Here is a 15,254-nt window from a genome sequence, read left to right as displayed (position 1 = left end):
GGAGCCATGCGGACTCACATCAACTCTATGGCTTTGACCCACTTTCGAATCAAAAGCGCCAGAAGTAGGACAAGCTAAGTCAGTTTTTGCTACTGGCATTACATTGCGACTAATAAAAACATATAAGTCTAAAGTCTCTGAGTTTATTAGCATATTTTATTGAAGTTGCAGTTGAATAACAATGAGACTTCAACTCGAACTGTGTGAGGCTACAGTAACACTGGCACCGAAGGTGCTTGACATCATCGTGAACCCTTTTCATCCCTAAATGGATTGCATCTTTAAGTTACATTTCACATTTAATTAGCGTGTCTAAATCAAAGAATTTGAGGACTTTGCCTTTTTTATTTATCTATTTTTATTAACAAACATTAAAAGCTCAGTAAGCATTCGGGGTCAATTCAACAGAAACACAGCGAAGAGACACAAAGATCTAAACACAAACATTGATTTCAGGCTTCTTTTCATTCACTCCTGTATAAATTATCCTCTCACATTTATATACTGCCTCTTCTGTGGCGTAATAATCAAAGCAATTCAATTCAATGGCAATATTGCTTTATTAAAAAACATAGTTTTGTATATTTTACAAAATAAATGGAGCATAACATAAAATATACTATGCATGTAGATAAGAAAATAAAGTTGTTGTAGTATTTTTTTTGTCTGTAACTATTTACAGAATTAAACTATATTTGTTTTAGGCTTCTTTCATTTATCAGGTCCAAAACTAGTATTTAAGTGGTTTTTAAAGTTGCTACAGTATTCATTTTTATTCCCTTCATTCAGATGAGAGGGTTGTACATAACGGGTTTGTAGATTACAGTTATGATCACAAATTTGTTTGAAAATGCAGCTTTTTTTCGGCAAAGATTTGAGTTGCAGTTATATAATTTCACATGTACAGAAGCTGACAACAGTCGTATGTGGCTGCTAATATTGTTTTGTTTTCAAGATCTCGAGAAAAATGAATTAAAAATGTATTACGAGACAACACAACTCAATAAAATTTCAGGCATTGGTTATTTTGAAAAAAAGGAAACATTTACTCTGAATGTTCCTAATCTTCTTTTCCATGATGAAGGGGGATTTAAAAGAAACTTAGCCTAATTTCCACCTGAGTGAGACCATGACTTAAGTAATCAATGATGAATTTCCGTTATTTTGTGAAAACGGTTGTTGTTTTCATAAAATAATGTGTTATTAGGTTATTTTCTCAAGAAAACAAGGTGTTGCTAATAGTTGAGATGAAACTCGAGGGTTTTCTCTGCATAATAGAGAGACATAACATGTAACACAAAAGTTCACATTTAAAATAGAAAGTTTTTTTTTTGGGTTTGTCAGTTGTTTTGAGCTGTCCTTTACTGTTACATTCATGAAATGTAGTAAACATTTTCCCCCAAAATCGAGAAGCTGTTTAGTTGAGATTAACTGCAATAAATTGATCTTTTACCTGTGTGCATAATTGTACCTACAACGTGAACACCAGATGCTATGTTCCAGATCTGCTACTTTTTACTCCTTAATCATTTAATCTACGGGTGAAGGAGGTCATGCGTTCTTCCAAAAAGTCTGGCTGAATTACTGCTGAGATATAAGTAAAAACATTCGAAAAAGCCTCCTGTGATCGTAGAGAAACTATTAAAGCTAATCGATAAGTGCACCCAAACCTCCATCTAAACTTTAGCTACCACAACATAAACCGAACCCAAGTTGCTTCCCTACAACTCTAGCTCCTCCCTATTGCTCCAATTGTAGGGGTGTTTGGAGCTGTTGTGGTGTCCCAAAAAGCTTTTTTAATAGAGACGTATCCCTCCGCCGGTAGGGTGATCTGTGTCTGTGGTGCAGAGGATAAAAACACATTTCCTCACGTTGGTGTGCTCTGAAGCTTAATACTTACATGTAAGTATTGACTTTTTGTCCTTGCATGACATCTTAAAGACATAAAACCGAATTTGTTAAATATTTTTCAAGCGACGGCAGCTTTGACTTTGCCCTTTACAAACCTTATTACATTTAGTATGGGGGTTGAATAATTACAAATCACAAATAATTAATTCTGTTTCTATCATTAAAACACATAACTGTTATGTTTCTTTTGATATTTTTAATACAAATAGAATAACCTCCTAATAGTCTACCTTTTATCTTCTAGAACAGGGGTGGGCAAACATTTTGACTCGTGGGCTACAAAGGGTTCTTAACTTTCTCAGAAGGGCCAGATCAGGAGCCGATCCGTCTAGTGTTTTGATAATCCACCTTATAAAATTTCATGGAGTAATTTTGATTATACCATCGTCTGGGTGAATATTCGATTCTGATTGCCTGTTGGGTGTGCATTAAAAAGTGATAACTGCACGCCCCAAAAAGAAGTTCCAGTCACCTAAGTTAACTCTTCTGTATCACTGCGCCGGCTTCTTTAAAACAACCTTTAGCTTCATCATCTGGACAAAAACAAGCGGTAAGAAGTGACCTTTCTCTCTGTACTGATGCTTTATTTGACCCATCGGGACGATCAGCATATATATATCGCTTTATATCACGGAATCTTGACTGCAGCGGTGGTGTGGCGCCATGTCATGTTACCATGACAACGCGTTCCAACACATAAAAAATTGTCCACTTTTCGGGAAAAAAAAAATTCCAAATTGGAAAAAAAGCAAGAATAAAGGACTAAAAACTGGTAACTATTTATTGCTTTTGTAAGTGACCATGGTATAAGCGCGTTAATGGCCTTCGAAGTATGCATTGTCACTTTTTAACGCACTTCGCGGAAGTAACCATCCTCCGCGGTTCAGGCATCCACGGCGTGCGTTAAAGTGATAATGCACACTTCGTCGGCAATTAACCCTTACTTAAACTTTAGTAGATTTATATTAAACAGAACATTTTAGAGTTTTTTTTTCCTTCAAAACTGGGACTTTTTTCACATTTAACTACCAATTGCACCAATGGGTTGATGTCCTTCAGGTAAAAACACAAACTTAGAGAAACGCTGCGTTCATGTGGTTGGAATGATGAGAAAAATGACTGTCTGACTTGAAAAACACATGTGAACTTTAGCAAAATCTTCCAACACCACATGAATGCAGACCACTTTATGCACCTAAACATGTATTTGTAGTTAATGTGTTTGTAGGGCACCATCTATGGGGGGACACTATCATTACAGAGAAAAGAAACATTTCTAAGCATAATCAATTTAATTTCTTCCAGATTCGATTGATTCCAGATTAAATAGTTTAATTTGGCCCGTATTTTGCCCACCCCTGTTCTAGGACGTAATTCTTTTTCGCTAAACGTTTTGGTTTAACACTTTAAAACCGGAGATGTCGTCGGTGACATCTAAACGACAGATGTTCTTTGATATAGCTTAAATCTTCGACCATTACAGCAACTATTGTTAATCAGCCAATTCTAATGCAGAGAAAAGCGTCTTTTTATAACGACTTAATGCAACCGGTTACTAACATGTTGCATAGCGAAAGGATGATCGCGTAAGCACTTCACAACCGTAAAGTGTTGCATATCAGCACAAGGCTGCTTTCTCTGTTTCAGAATCCACTGTAATAACGTTAACAGTTGATAAGTTACGATAATTTAAAGAACATCAACACTACAGCTAGAGCTCTGTATTGAAGGGTTTTTGGTATAAAACCTAATTAGGTATTGTCACAAAGATTCTCTTTTAAGGATCAGAAAATTGCCAAATATACTAAATTGCAGTATCTACACCGTCCTCTTGGTGGCACTATTCGCTAAATTTAAATACTTGACAAATTTTTCTTTGTTCGCCTCGCATGCTAACATTAGCATTAGCAAGCTAGCCCAGCAAAGTCAGTGCTGACTGTGTGCACAACTTCATCCGTGAAGTTTGAAACTTTCATACAGCCGTCCACTTTGATCACTCGTGATGGAACGAACGAGGAATTGTTTGTATTTTATCAAGGAGCCTTTGGTTGGACTCTCATCTAAACGAGCGAAACCCCACGCAGCCCTACGAACTACAGAGAAAACGCAACTAAAGCAAAACACAAAGACAACAAATGGATTGAACATGCAACCTGGAATGATACAAAAAAAAGACAGGGAGCACATTCCGGTAACGTCGGCCGAGCGAGTTTGGGAGAATATTTAACCTTCGGTTTCTCAAAAAAAAAAAAAAAAAAAAAAAAAAAGGACCTCCAGGCATATTTACACGTTGCATGAAGCCTGTACCTGCTCCAATCTGCAGTGCGGCTAAAGCGCAGTGAGTTCTCCTACTGCCTTTTTGCAAAAACGACCCCCTCGGTGAGCTCTGCATCGAAAGCAAAAAATGGGAGGAGCCAACGGGAGAGGGTGTCATGCAAAAATAAAGAGCTGTCACATTAATTTTTTTCCAGTCAAGCACGAATCCGCATTTATTTCAGCTAAACGTGTGGAAGTTCCTGTGATCCGTTTGGCCTCTGCACACAGTAGATATAACACAGTGAAAAGCGTCCGACACAGAAGATGAAACGTCCTCCTAAAGGTCTGCCCGCTGGCATTGCTACTAATCACTTCTGTTGCTTGTATCGTTGGGTTCAATTCTGACCGGCGGTTTGGCGAACTGTAATGGCGTCCGCTCTGTTGGTAAACCGGAGTCTCGTGTCAGAGAGGATGATGATGATGAAGCTGCAAAACTGATTTAAATTTCCTACTCTTAGTGAAAAAAAGTGTACAATGTTCTCCATGCAGTTGTTATGAAATAAAATAGAAATGTCCGTTCTCTAAACTCATGAGAGGTGATGTGAACAGTAGTTCAGCATGGAAAGGGCCTCCTCGCAAATGCCGACATTCACCCTCAGGCAGCTGGAGACTTAAAGGGAACTTCTGGCATCGAAAATTCTGCCTCGGCTTTGCGGGTTTTGGGGGTGGGTGGGGCGGCGGATGCTGGATTGGCGGGTCACACGACGGAGCCCTTGGACGTGGAGAGGTGAATGGAGTGAATGCGAGTGGCTAAAGTCTTCTCCAGCTCGAGGAGGATGTCGGAGCAGATGCCCGGGCTGGAGGCGGGGCTCTCGGGGGGCGGGAGCTCGTACAGGAGCTGCTTAAAGCCGTCCAGTTCGATCAGGAGCACCATATTCTTCAGGAAGTAGCCCTCGATGAAAGCTGTCAGCTCAGAGGCACCAAGGAACTGTGAATGGATAAACAATGAACATCAGGTCTCTGACTTTAAACCACATGTAGGTTTTGTTCGTGCCGGCTGGTTCTCACTTTGGCGTGCTTGTAAAGGTCCACGCAGGTTTCGGTGGTGATGTTCTTGGAGCAGATGATCTCACAGTGTCTCTGAAGGGCTTCTAGCTGGAAGAATTTGGCTGCAGACAGGAGCTGTAGGGAAGCCAGACAGAACAAGGCGGCACCATAAGAAAAGCGTCAGAAACGTTCAGGCGGACTCTGTAAGGATACCTCTTACCTCCATGACTTCTGTGTTGCGGATGTGCAAAGTCTCGGTGCCTCCACAGTACAGATACTGCATGACCAGCTGTTACAAAAAATCACAGCAGGCTTCAGTGAGGGCGAAAGGTGAGTTTGACCTTCATCACAGAGGAAAAATTGGAGATTTTGTTGATTTCAATGACCTTTTTACTAATTAAACATGTCTGAGTTTGGATTGTGTTACAAAATTGTAATTATTGAAGTAAAATTAGAAATTTAAAAGTAGTTAAACGGTTAAACATGTTTACATGACAGGAACACCCCTTTCTGGTCTTCTTCTGTGGTCTGATTTTAGCAGCCATTCTTCTCTGTGACACTTGTGCTAAACAAGGCCGTGCCTTTAGAAATTCTTTCTGTCTTTCTCCAGTTTGTTGTCATGACTGAATCAATTTACAAATATCAGAGAAGATTCTTCTTTGTGGTCTGGGGTCAAGTTGGATGCACCTTAAAAACAAACTGCTATAAAAAGAGATACGTGTGGACTGATATTAGATTCTTTTCGTCAGGTGTTTTTGTTTTTTCACCCTAAAGACCCTGTCTGTTGAGTTCCCCCTAATTTAGAAGACAGAAACCTAATTAACCAACACGGAAATTCTGAATAATCAATAATAGTGATAATTGATACATTATTTATCCCCTGGGGGGAGCAGTGAGCTGCAGACTGGCTGCGCTCGGGGGGCGACAGCTGGCTGGGGAGAGTGGGGATCGATCCGCCAACCTGTAGGTTGTTGGACAACCTGCTCTACCGCCTGAGGTGAAAATTAAAACAGTCAACTCCTCACATGGAAAATGTTGTATTTGACGTGGCTGATCTCGATGCAGGTGTTTTCTGCTGCCGGTCTGTTTTGGAGCAGGGTCTTGAACCTAGACGAACATCACAAAAAGCAGACATGAGTGTCCGCTGTACCCATGACACACAAATCCAGCGTTTCCCCCAAAGGCAAACGGGCTTTGTGTTACCTAGTTGAAGCTGTAAACAGCAAAACCTTGTGTGCATAAAAGGGTTTCCCTTCAACCAGGAAGGTGACGTCAGACATCTCCTTGTTATTCAGGAAATGAGGGTCTGTGCAAAACAAACAAACAAACAAAAAAATGAGACAGAAAAAATGCATAACAATGACAAATAACATACAAATAGACCGTTTTCTTATTAAAATATAAAAATGGTTGATTTATGACTCCATCTATGAGAGATTTATTATTTATGAGAGCTGTTTGGATGCAATTTTTACAGATTGATGTCTCATGTGTAAAAATTATGTATTCAAAATTATGTATTAACCCCATTTAACAGGGTGAACACGAGCTGCATGCAGCTCTGGGCCAATAAGCATGCAGCTCTTTGCTTCTTGTCATATTTTCTACACACTGCCTCATTTCATAGTTTTTTTCCCTCTCAAACCACACTTAAATCTACAGAGCCTGTGTCCTGACATGGAAAAAATGAAAATATATCTTGTTCCCACAGATTAATATCTTTTTCGCACAAATTAATATTCCCTTCCCACGAAATAATATTCCGTTCCGTGGACGGCCAGCCAGCTGCCCGAATGCTGGCATGACAAGCAAAAGAGCTCTGCGGCGGAGCTTGGAGCTTTGTCCGGTAGATGAAGCAGGAAGCTTGGGCACCCAAAATCTTATGATATTTTTCTGATTTTCATCGAGACAATCACTGATTGATCATTCTTGTTTTTATTTCCCCCCTCTTGGATGAATGTGGGTTACAGAGACACAAAGGTTACCTCTGAAAGCGGCTTTGAGATGTCAAACTTGGTGTCAAACTTGTTGGCCAGCCCTGCTATATAACCTTTCATATCTTATTTGATTAGGCACTTCTGAGAGCTTTATCTCATTAGGATGTTCCAAACTTTCCTTAAAAACCCAATGTATAGAAACGTGGTCCTTGTTTTCTGCCCTGTAGTCCAGCATCATTCCACTAGGGGCAGCAGAGGGGCTTTCGATGCTCATTTCAAAATGGCTGCTTTTCCCGCCAAAAAGTGAGATCATTTACTAAACTTTATGGTGAGAATTATGACAGGGAATTAGGGTCAACATAAAAGATAATAACTAAAAATATATGAAAATAAAGTGGCAAAATTGTGATTTACAAAGTATTAATTTTATAAGGAAAAAGTTATGCTTTTTCAAAAATAAACTTGGGATTTAATAAAAATAAGGTTGTGTGTTAATAAAACAAAAGTAATTTTTGAAGCATAAGAATTTACAACTTTATTCTCCCAAATTGCGGATATTTTTCTCATAATTGTTTGACTTTTTTAAAAAACGTACAACTCTATACTTGTAAAATTTTGAATTATTACTTTTGAAAAAATTTGGTTTTCTCCTCTCATACTTCTACGACTTGATTCTCCTTGACATTTTGAAAATTTTCGTGTGATTTAAAAACTTTTTTCTCTGCGATCTGAGGTCTTGTGGCGCTTGACTGGACAAAAATTAATCCAATATGGCTGCTCAATGCGAGATTTTCTTCTTGAACTTTTCTTGCCCAACTGGGGCCGCGGGGTAGCTGGAGACTTTTTTTGTAATTAATTCCTTGTAAAATATGAATTCCTATACTGTTCATAATTAAATAAATAAGTGTTTAATTCAATAAATAAATATCACCTCATGCAAATACACAATCAACCAATAAATATCTCATAAATAGATAAAAAGATCATGAAATTGTGAAAAACCTGCACACAGATTTTAAATTAGCCATTATATTATTCATTATTCATGATCTTTTTATATATTTATGAGAGATTTATTGGTTGATTGTGTATTTGCATGAGGTCATATTTATTTATTGAATTAAATATTTATTTATTTAACTATGAACAGTATAGGACTCCATAGTAAAACAGTTACATTACGGTTAAAATGTGTGGATCAATGAGAAAATAAGGTGTTTTTTTCCTGAACAATTATGTCAATATTTTTGCATCTTAAATTAACATTGTTGTGAACTAAAACTTAACAAATCACCCAACAGATCATAATTTCTAATGCATATCTAATTAAAAAATGACGTTGGAAATTTTTTTTGTGTATTTCATTAAAGGGTTTAAAAACATCTTCATTTCAGAAAATTATAGTTTTCTTTTAATTATTTGGTGTAGTGGCCTTTACATGGTTAAAGCACTAATCTCATGAAGACAGAATCAAATCCTTACATCTTGCAAAATAAAAGCCTTATTTTTGAGCCATACGATCCACGTTGAGGAATTGGTGAATCGTCATCATCCTCACCCAAGCGTGACGTCTGCTTCCTCTTGATCTCGGTAAGCTTCGGGATGGGGAAGGGCCCGTAACACTGCGTGAAGATGACGGACAGCTGCTGGCTGATCACCTCGTTCTGCAAACACCAGGAGGACACAGATGCTGACACCAAACCGAGCTGACCTCTTTCGGGGGCAGCCGTGCACATTCCAGGGTCAAACATCACAGCCGACCTTGCTGGCTCGGAGGATCTGGAACATGAGCGGCAGGCCGTGCGTGATCAGCTCCTCCGTGTACTCGTCCTCCTGGATGCAGCTGAAGTCTTTGAGCAGGCCCTGGATGAGCGGCCGGCGGTTCTGGATGAAGCAGGTGCGCAGGGACTCCAGCCAGGTGTGCAGCGTCCAGGGAACACCTGGGAACAGAACCACTTGGAGAGTGAATACACACGTGGGGGTGCGATTCCCCGCAACAGAGGCAACCATGGGTCGTTAGTGTTGAGAGAGGGCAGAAGCAACATCTGAAGGTCGTTAAAAAGCTGAAATGGATGGAAGTGATAAATAAATAGGAAAAAACAGACGAACAAACAAGTTTTTTTTCTAGTCAAATTATTGATAATTCAAGTTAATTGATAATTCACTCTAATGTTTACATATTTACCTGACTTTGACCAAATTAATGTCTGCTCTCCATTAATCTCTCAGTTACTTTCTTACTCTTTTTTAACAAGTAGACAAGAAACAGAGGGGAAAAATCGAATTTACAATGTGAAGCATGGTGGTGGTGCTGACATAGTGTGGATGCTCTAAACTCCAAACTGAGCCTTTTTTATCATAGTTTCGCTTTCTTCCTCTAAGATGTAAAACTTTAAGCTTCTCCGAGTTGGTTTGAGTCATTGTTTCTATGGCAACCACTCTGGACAATCAGGAGCCCACGACCCTATCAGATGAGAGCAGGCTACACGAAATCTGTCAATGAAACGTTTTGATCGTTAAACGTTGGGGCCAACAGGCTCCACCTACTTTTATGGAGGTATCTGAGTGGTCAGTTTATAACTTGAATAACGTGCACTAAAGAAAAAATATCTCTGCCTGCAATGCCTGCCTGCCTGACCTGATCTTCTGATTCTTCTCTGATGAGCCCATTCTCGTTATTGACCCTGCCTGCCTGACCCTAACCCTGATTTAGATTTGTGGACTTTTAGCTGAGCTAATAAAACCTGCTGCAATTGTCTGCCTGTTCTGTGACAATTAGGATAACACGACAGAATGGTTCTTCTGACCAATTAATTGACCGAGTAATCGCTGTTTATTTCTCTAAATAAGTCTATGGGAATCTGGCTTCCTGGAGCTAGTGGAAACTTCCTGTTCACTCAGTCCAGTTCTTATTTACGATCAATGTTCTTACTTTAAAAAAAACCTCAATGTACATTTACTCAATTTTCAAACTAAACGCCTGATGTTTTCATTTTATGCTGACCTGTGTTTGTGGGTGACCTGATAAAAAAACAAAAATCCTATTTCTGCCTGTGTTCTATGTAGGGAGGGGGGGGGGGTGTTCAGGACCGGACCAGACGGGGACAGGACAGGACAGCATGAGCACATCTGCAGGACAGCTGGAGGCTGTGCGCCAAGGAGGCATGTTTCAGTAAATCTGACCTAAGCTGCGGATGTCTATGGTGATGTCCACATGGCCATGCTCTGCACTATGGTACATGGCCTCTCTCAGGGCCCTCAGCCTGGCCTTTCCTGTTCGCAGGGTCCCTCCACAGTTGGCCTGGGGTGCCAGCCTCTTCTCGGCGGGATCCGAACCCTCGGCCAGGATCTCCTCGAGAGACAGCACGTCCCCCTTCTCCTTCTCAGAGCTGGAGAGGAGCTTCCGAAAGACGTTCCTAGACAGGAGAAGGTTAAAAGATGGGAAACAGGTGACAGTTGGAGGTTAAAAAAACAACTACAACAAGGAGGAGATAAACAGAGTCCGTTTGTACAACAAAGCAGAACAAAAACACCCAATTAGGTAAGAAAATGTGAAAAAAACTCAACCGAGGCATCAAAAAAACTCAAAAGAAGGGGGGGATACTGTAACCAACAGTAACTGTTACAGGGGTGGAGTTTCAGATGTTCCTTAATGATGAGGTCATCAGATGGGCCCTCTGGACTGAGTTGTTGTTTTTTTGTTTATCTTTTCTCTTTGTTGTGCTGCTGTGACCATTTTGCACGGACCATGAAGGTTACACAACACATAAAAGCAAAATAAATACAAAAAAAAGTTTCAATATAATAACATAGGATTACATTGCCAAGTCACACGTTGTCGTGGTGTCCTTAAGCTACATCCTGTCCATTATGGACATTTAAGGGTGGAATTTCTATTTAAAAAGTTGCGCCTTAACAAAATAAAAAAGCATAATTAAATAGAAAATAACAAATCCGCCCTTTAACTCATTTTTTTTCTAACAAAATACCCCCCACTTTAATATTATTATGCATATTGTTGACATATATAACCTTCCATACACAGTGTGCCTTCATTAGAACGATGACACCAAAGTAAAAGTTGGTGGTAATAAAATGAGAAATAGAAATATGAGCATGACCCATATTTAACATCCCAAAACATGAAAAAATAAATCAGCTTGGTTTAAAAATTATTGATTTGTCTTTTGTGTCTATTTCCCATACAAAAACTGAATTGATTAGCAATGAGTTTCAATTCAGTAGCAGTTACAAATGATAACCAGCAGAGGGCGCTGCATTCCTTTTAACAAGCTTTACTTGTTGAAAGTAACTACAAGATAAAATAATTTAGAAACAAAAGACCAAAATAATAATAATAAAAAAACAACTGAGAATGAATAAAAACTATAATAAACAAAAAAATAATAATCACCAAAACAATCAGTTCTCACTTTTTGTTTCATAAATAAAATTAGAACACATACATCTGTAAGTAAATGCATTAGTTTACAAGAGAAAAAAAATGTAAAAGGGGGCTCATTAAAAAATAAAAAAATCAAATTTTCCTGGTTTTAACTTTTAAAAAAACTTTAAGTTTTGCTAAATTTTTTGGTTCTCCGCACTGATTTCAGCTCAGATCCATCCGCCGCCTCCCAACAACAGATGAAGCTGCTGTCAAAGTTTGCCAAAGCTTTTCTGAATTCCTTCGCCATCGTTGCGACATGGCGTTCTGTCACAGAGTGACTCACAGGAAACAGATGAGAAGAACAGCCCTCGACACGTGTGAATGACGGTGCGATGGCGGCCTGATGGAGCCTCACTGCACCATCTGCTTGGGTGCAGCCGCTCATCGCGTCCTGATGGATGATGGAGGTACACGCTTGTCACTTTGATGTGGATCATTAGAGCTCATGGAAGCATAAATGAGCATAAATCCACGACGTTAACAGCCTCCGCAGGTCTGTTGCGGGACACTTTTGACTGCAGAGCTCAGGAGGAGGAGCATTAGTGAGACGTGGACACATGAGGGCCGTGAGGCGCGGCGCGACGCGACAGATGTATTTATCTCAGCGCTGACGGGTTGAGAGGTCCAGGAAGCTCCTCAAGTTGAAAATGGAGAAAACGTTTTGATGAAGCAGAATCACAGCAGACCAGAAGAATCAAACTAAGATGGAATTTCCTTGTTCTTTTTTTTTTCTTTGAACATTTAGAAGAGAAAACAGACGCAAAAAGACCAACGCCGTCTATGGAAACGTGGCACATTCGCTGTAAAAACAAATTGGAGCCATATTCATGATGGACAGATACTCGGTGATGTTCTGCGGGGCCACAGGGAAGCCTGAGGATGGACAGGAGTGTAAAGGGGACTCTTCTCTGACTGAGGACAGAATTCTTCATGGCTCCACTCCTCAAGGGCCCCGCTCAGAAGGGGGTAATTTTTTAGGGGCCCACCCTTCGGGACTTTATAAATCATTGCCTTACTCTTCAGGGGGCCACCTTGGTTCACGCTGCAAGAGCCCCCTCTTTTCAAAACTCAACTTTCTAGGGCCCTACACTCCTCAAAGATCCACTTTTTATTATCTCACTCTTCAGGGGCCCACTCCTCCTCACTTCTCATCAGAGCCTCACTCATCAGGCCCCCACTCTTTGTGGTTTCACTCCTTAGAGCCTTTTTCATTAGGGGCCCACTCTTCAGGGCTGCACTTATCAGGCTCTTGGCCCCACTTATCAGAGCCCTACTCTTTAGGATCCACTTTGTGGGGTCCACTCTTAAGAGCCATATTTTGTATGGCCCCACTAATCAGGGTTATACCCTTCAGGGCCCACTCTACTCATCAAAGCCTAAATTTTCAGGGCCCACCTTATCAGGGGCCTCAATCTTCAGGGCCTACTCTTCAGGATCCCCACTGATCAGGCCCCTCTCTTCACAGTCCACCCTTTAAGGCCCCGCTAATCATAGCCTAAATCTTCAGGAGTTCACTCTTCCAGACCCCTCTCTCCAGGGCCCACTCTTCAGGGCCCCACCATCAGGCAGTGATGACAAAGCCCCCATCTTCTGTTCCCAGGTTTACGGGAAACCCTGGAAATCTTGTGTTTTTGTAGTACCTCAAATCACCTCTAGAGGCTGGTTTAAACACAAAGTACCATTGAATTCTGAGGCTAAGAAGTAGGACTTGACCCAGAAATTCAAAATTTGGTCACTCGGGTCTCAAAAAAATGTAAATGTTTATATGTGTTGATCAGATGTTTTGAATTGATCGGAGTTCAAAATTAAGCCAAAGTGAGGCTTAATTGAAGATTTTTGAAATGTTGTTAAAGTGGGCGGAGTTAACTCCAATCAGTTTTCATTTTTTCCTCCGTGTCAGAGAGTCCGGTCTGTAACCGTCTGCCAGCATGCAGCCCGCCCAACTGCTGCTCTGTAATTGATTGTCGTAAAAACCCTCCACTGTGTCGGTGCCGCTCCTCTTCACTCCATTGCCATGAATGTTAATGAGTTTGTTTGCTCGGCTCGCTGACAGCTTCGCTGCAGCTCTCATCGTCTGCTGTTCCGCGGGGAAACTGAGACACCTCGTGTGTGCTGGGATTTTGTGAGAGGCAGATGGGGCCGAGCGTACACGGATCGATACGGCGCTGATGGATAGATCTGGCGGCAGATGGAGCGCACTGGGATTGCTTGTATCACCTGTGGCCGTGCGATGCTGCCAGGCTGAACGAGTTCATGTCTCCCAGAGGAGCCGAGGAGATGCCGTTTCGACACATGGTACCGATGAGCGGGTCGGCCCCTCGCTCCAGAAGCAAGCTGACCAGCTCGAAGTTTCCTGAAAGAGATGAAGAAGGAGGCATCAAGGGGTTTCATTTGCCCCTAAACTCATCTCTAGATTGAATCACGTCATTAAATGATCGCTGCTAATCATCCAATTATTCTAGACCAGAGTTTTTGACTCTTTATCAATTAAGGAGCCGTTAATTTGTCACCAGAAGTTGTACTTCAACCTTTGGAAAAGCAAATCAGATTTTGAATGACATTCATTGGGCAAGCTCTTAAAAGTGACATTTTCCTGTTGTTTGCACATTTTCTTTTTCAACCAGAATATTGTGAAAATGTCATACATGAATCCCTGGCTCAAGCTGAACGAAACCATATTACACATGATATGAGCATATTACGAATGTAGGTGTGTTTAGCAAAAAAAACCTCAGTTGCCAAGGAAAGTCAAAAATTTACTTTTGTCGATTCTTCTAAAAATTACACCGACCTTTTTGTCAGCCCCAGGTGACCCAAAAATTAAACGGTTGCTATGGAGATAAAACCAACAGAAAAGCTGCTATTTTTGTTTTCATGAATTTGAATAAAGGAATACTCAGAAACACAATTTTAAGCTCAATGTTGTTCATGTATGTCCTCCATCATCAGAAAAATGCCACGAGAACATGTTAAAAACGCCAAAACCCCCCACTTTCATCAGAGCGGGTCTTTACACCGGATGAGAGAACATTAAAATGTACCTGCAGCGGCGGCGAGCTGTAGTGGCGTCTCGGTGTAGTTCTCCGCCCCATCCTGCAGGGCGCCCTCCACGTTCGCTCTGTTATCCAGCAGCAGCTGTGGCAGAGAAGGGAAGAAGGGGAGGAGGAAAACAAATGGAGGAGAGAAACAGGCCGGGTGGGGGTGGGGGGGAAAGGGCGTATTAGCACTCATGCTCGGCATGGGGAGGGGGGGCCTCAACTGCTGGATGCCTAAATCACCTCATTTGGAAAGCTCTGGACACTCTCATGGCTACACTTCCTCATTGGGGGTTTCTGTCTGGGGGTGTAGGTGGTTGTGGGGGGGGGGGGGGGGGGTGTTCTTTTTCTGCTGCCAACTCTCTGATTGCATTGATGCAGATTAATATTTCATAAAACCCATGAAGGCGGTGTCAGATTTTACAGTTACTGCAACTAAACATCTTTGACTTTCAAAATAAAAGCTTTTCTGGCACACTGCAGGAGCTTGTCTGCGGTTATTGTGTAAGGTTAAGGGTTGGGGGGGGGGGGGGGGGGTCACACCTTGTATATGATGAGTTAACAAACAGTTAAACTCCTTTTTTTTTCTGACAACACAGTTAGGACCAAGAACAAGGACAC

General features: G+C 41.0%; 1 protein-coding gene across 2 annotated transcripts in view; it reads right to left on the bottom strand.

The window, feature by feature from the left end:
- Positions 1 to 138: 138 nt before the first annotated feature.
- The window catches only part of LOC101162723 (ankyrin repeat- and BTB/POZ domain-containing protein 3-A), a 187,369-nt gene continuing 172,253 nt past the window's right edge, over positions 139 to 15,254 (bottom strand). Inside the window, exons 8-17 of one of the 2 annotated variants that reach the window (XM_023952521.2) lie at positions 14,640 to 14,733; positions 13,816 to 13,951; positions 10,335 to 10,567; positions 8,913 to 9,091; positions 8,710 to 8,815; positions 6,418 to 6,520; positions 6,240 to 6,321; positions 5,435 to 5,503; positions 5,236 to 5,349; positions 139 to 5,155 (exon numbers count right to left, since the gene is read on the bottom strand). In XM_023952521.2, the coding sequence (XP_023808289.1) occupies positions 4,925 to 5,155; positions 5,236 to 5,349; positions 5,435 to 5,503; positions 6,240 to 6,321; positions 6,418 to 6,520; positions 8,710 to 8,815; positions 8,913 to 9,091; positions 10,335 to 10,567; positions 13,816 to 13,951; positions 14,640 to 14,733 (1,347 nt within the window). In that variant the 3' untranslated portion in view covers positions 139 to 4,924. The remainder of the gene's footprint in view (positions 5,156 to 5,235; positions 5,350 to 5,434; positions 5,504 to 6,239; positions 6,322 to 6,417; positions 6,521 to 8,709; positions 8,816 to 8,912; positions 9,092 to 10,334; positions 10,568 to 13,815; positions 13,952 to 14,639; positions 14,734 to 15,254) is intronic. The other variant, XM_023952522.2, reaches the window with a different exon arrangement.

Source organism: Oryzias latipes, chromosome 23 (assembly GCF_053564925.1).
Source record: "Oryzias latipes strain Hd-rR chromosome 23, Olatipes_Hd-rR_3.1".
Lineage (NCBI taxonomy): Eukaryota > Metazoa > Chordata > Actinopteri > Beloniformes > Adrianichthyidae > Oryzias > Oryzias latipes.
The sequence above is the reverse complement of the archived record's forward strand: the minus strand, read 5'-3'. Positions and strand labels throughout refer to the sequence as shown.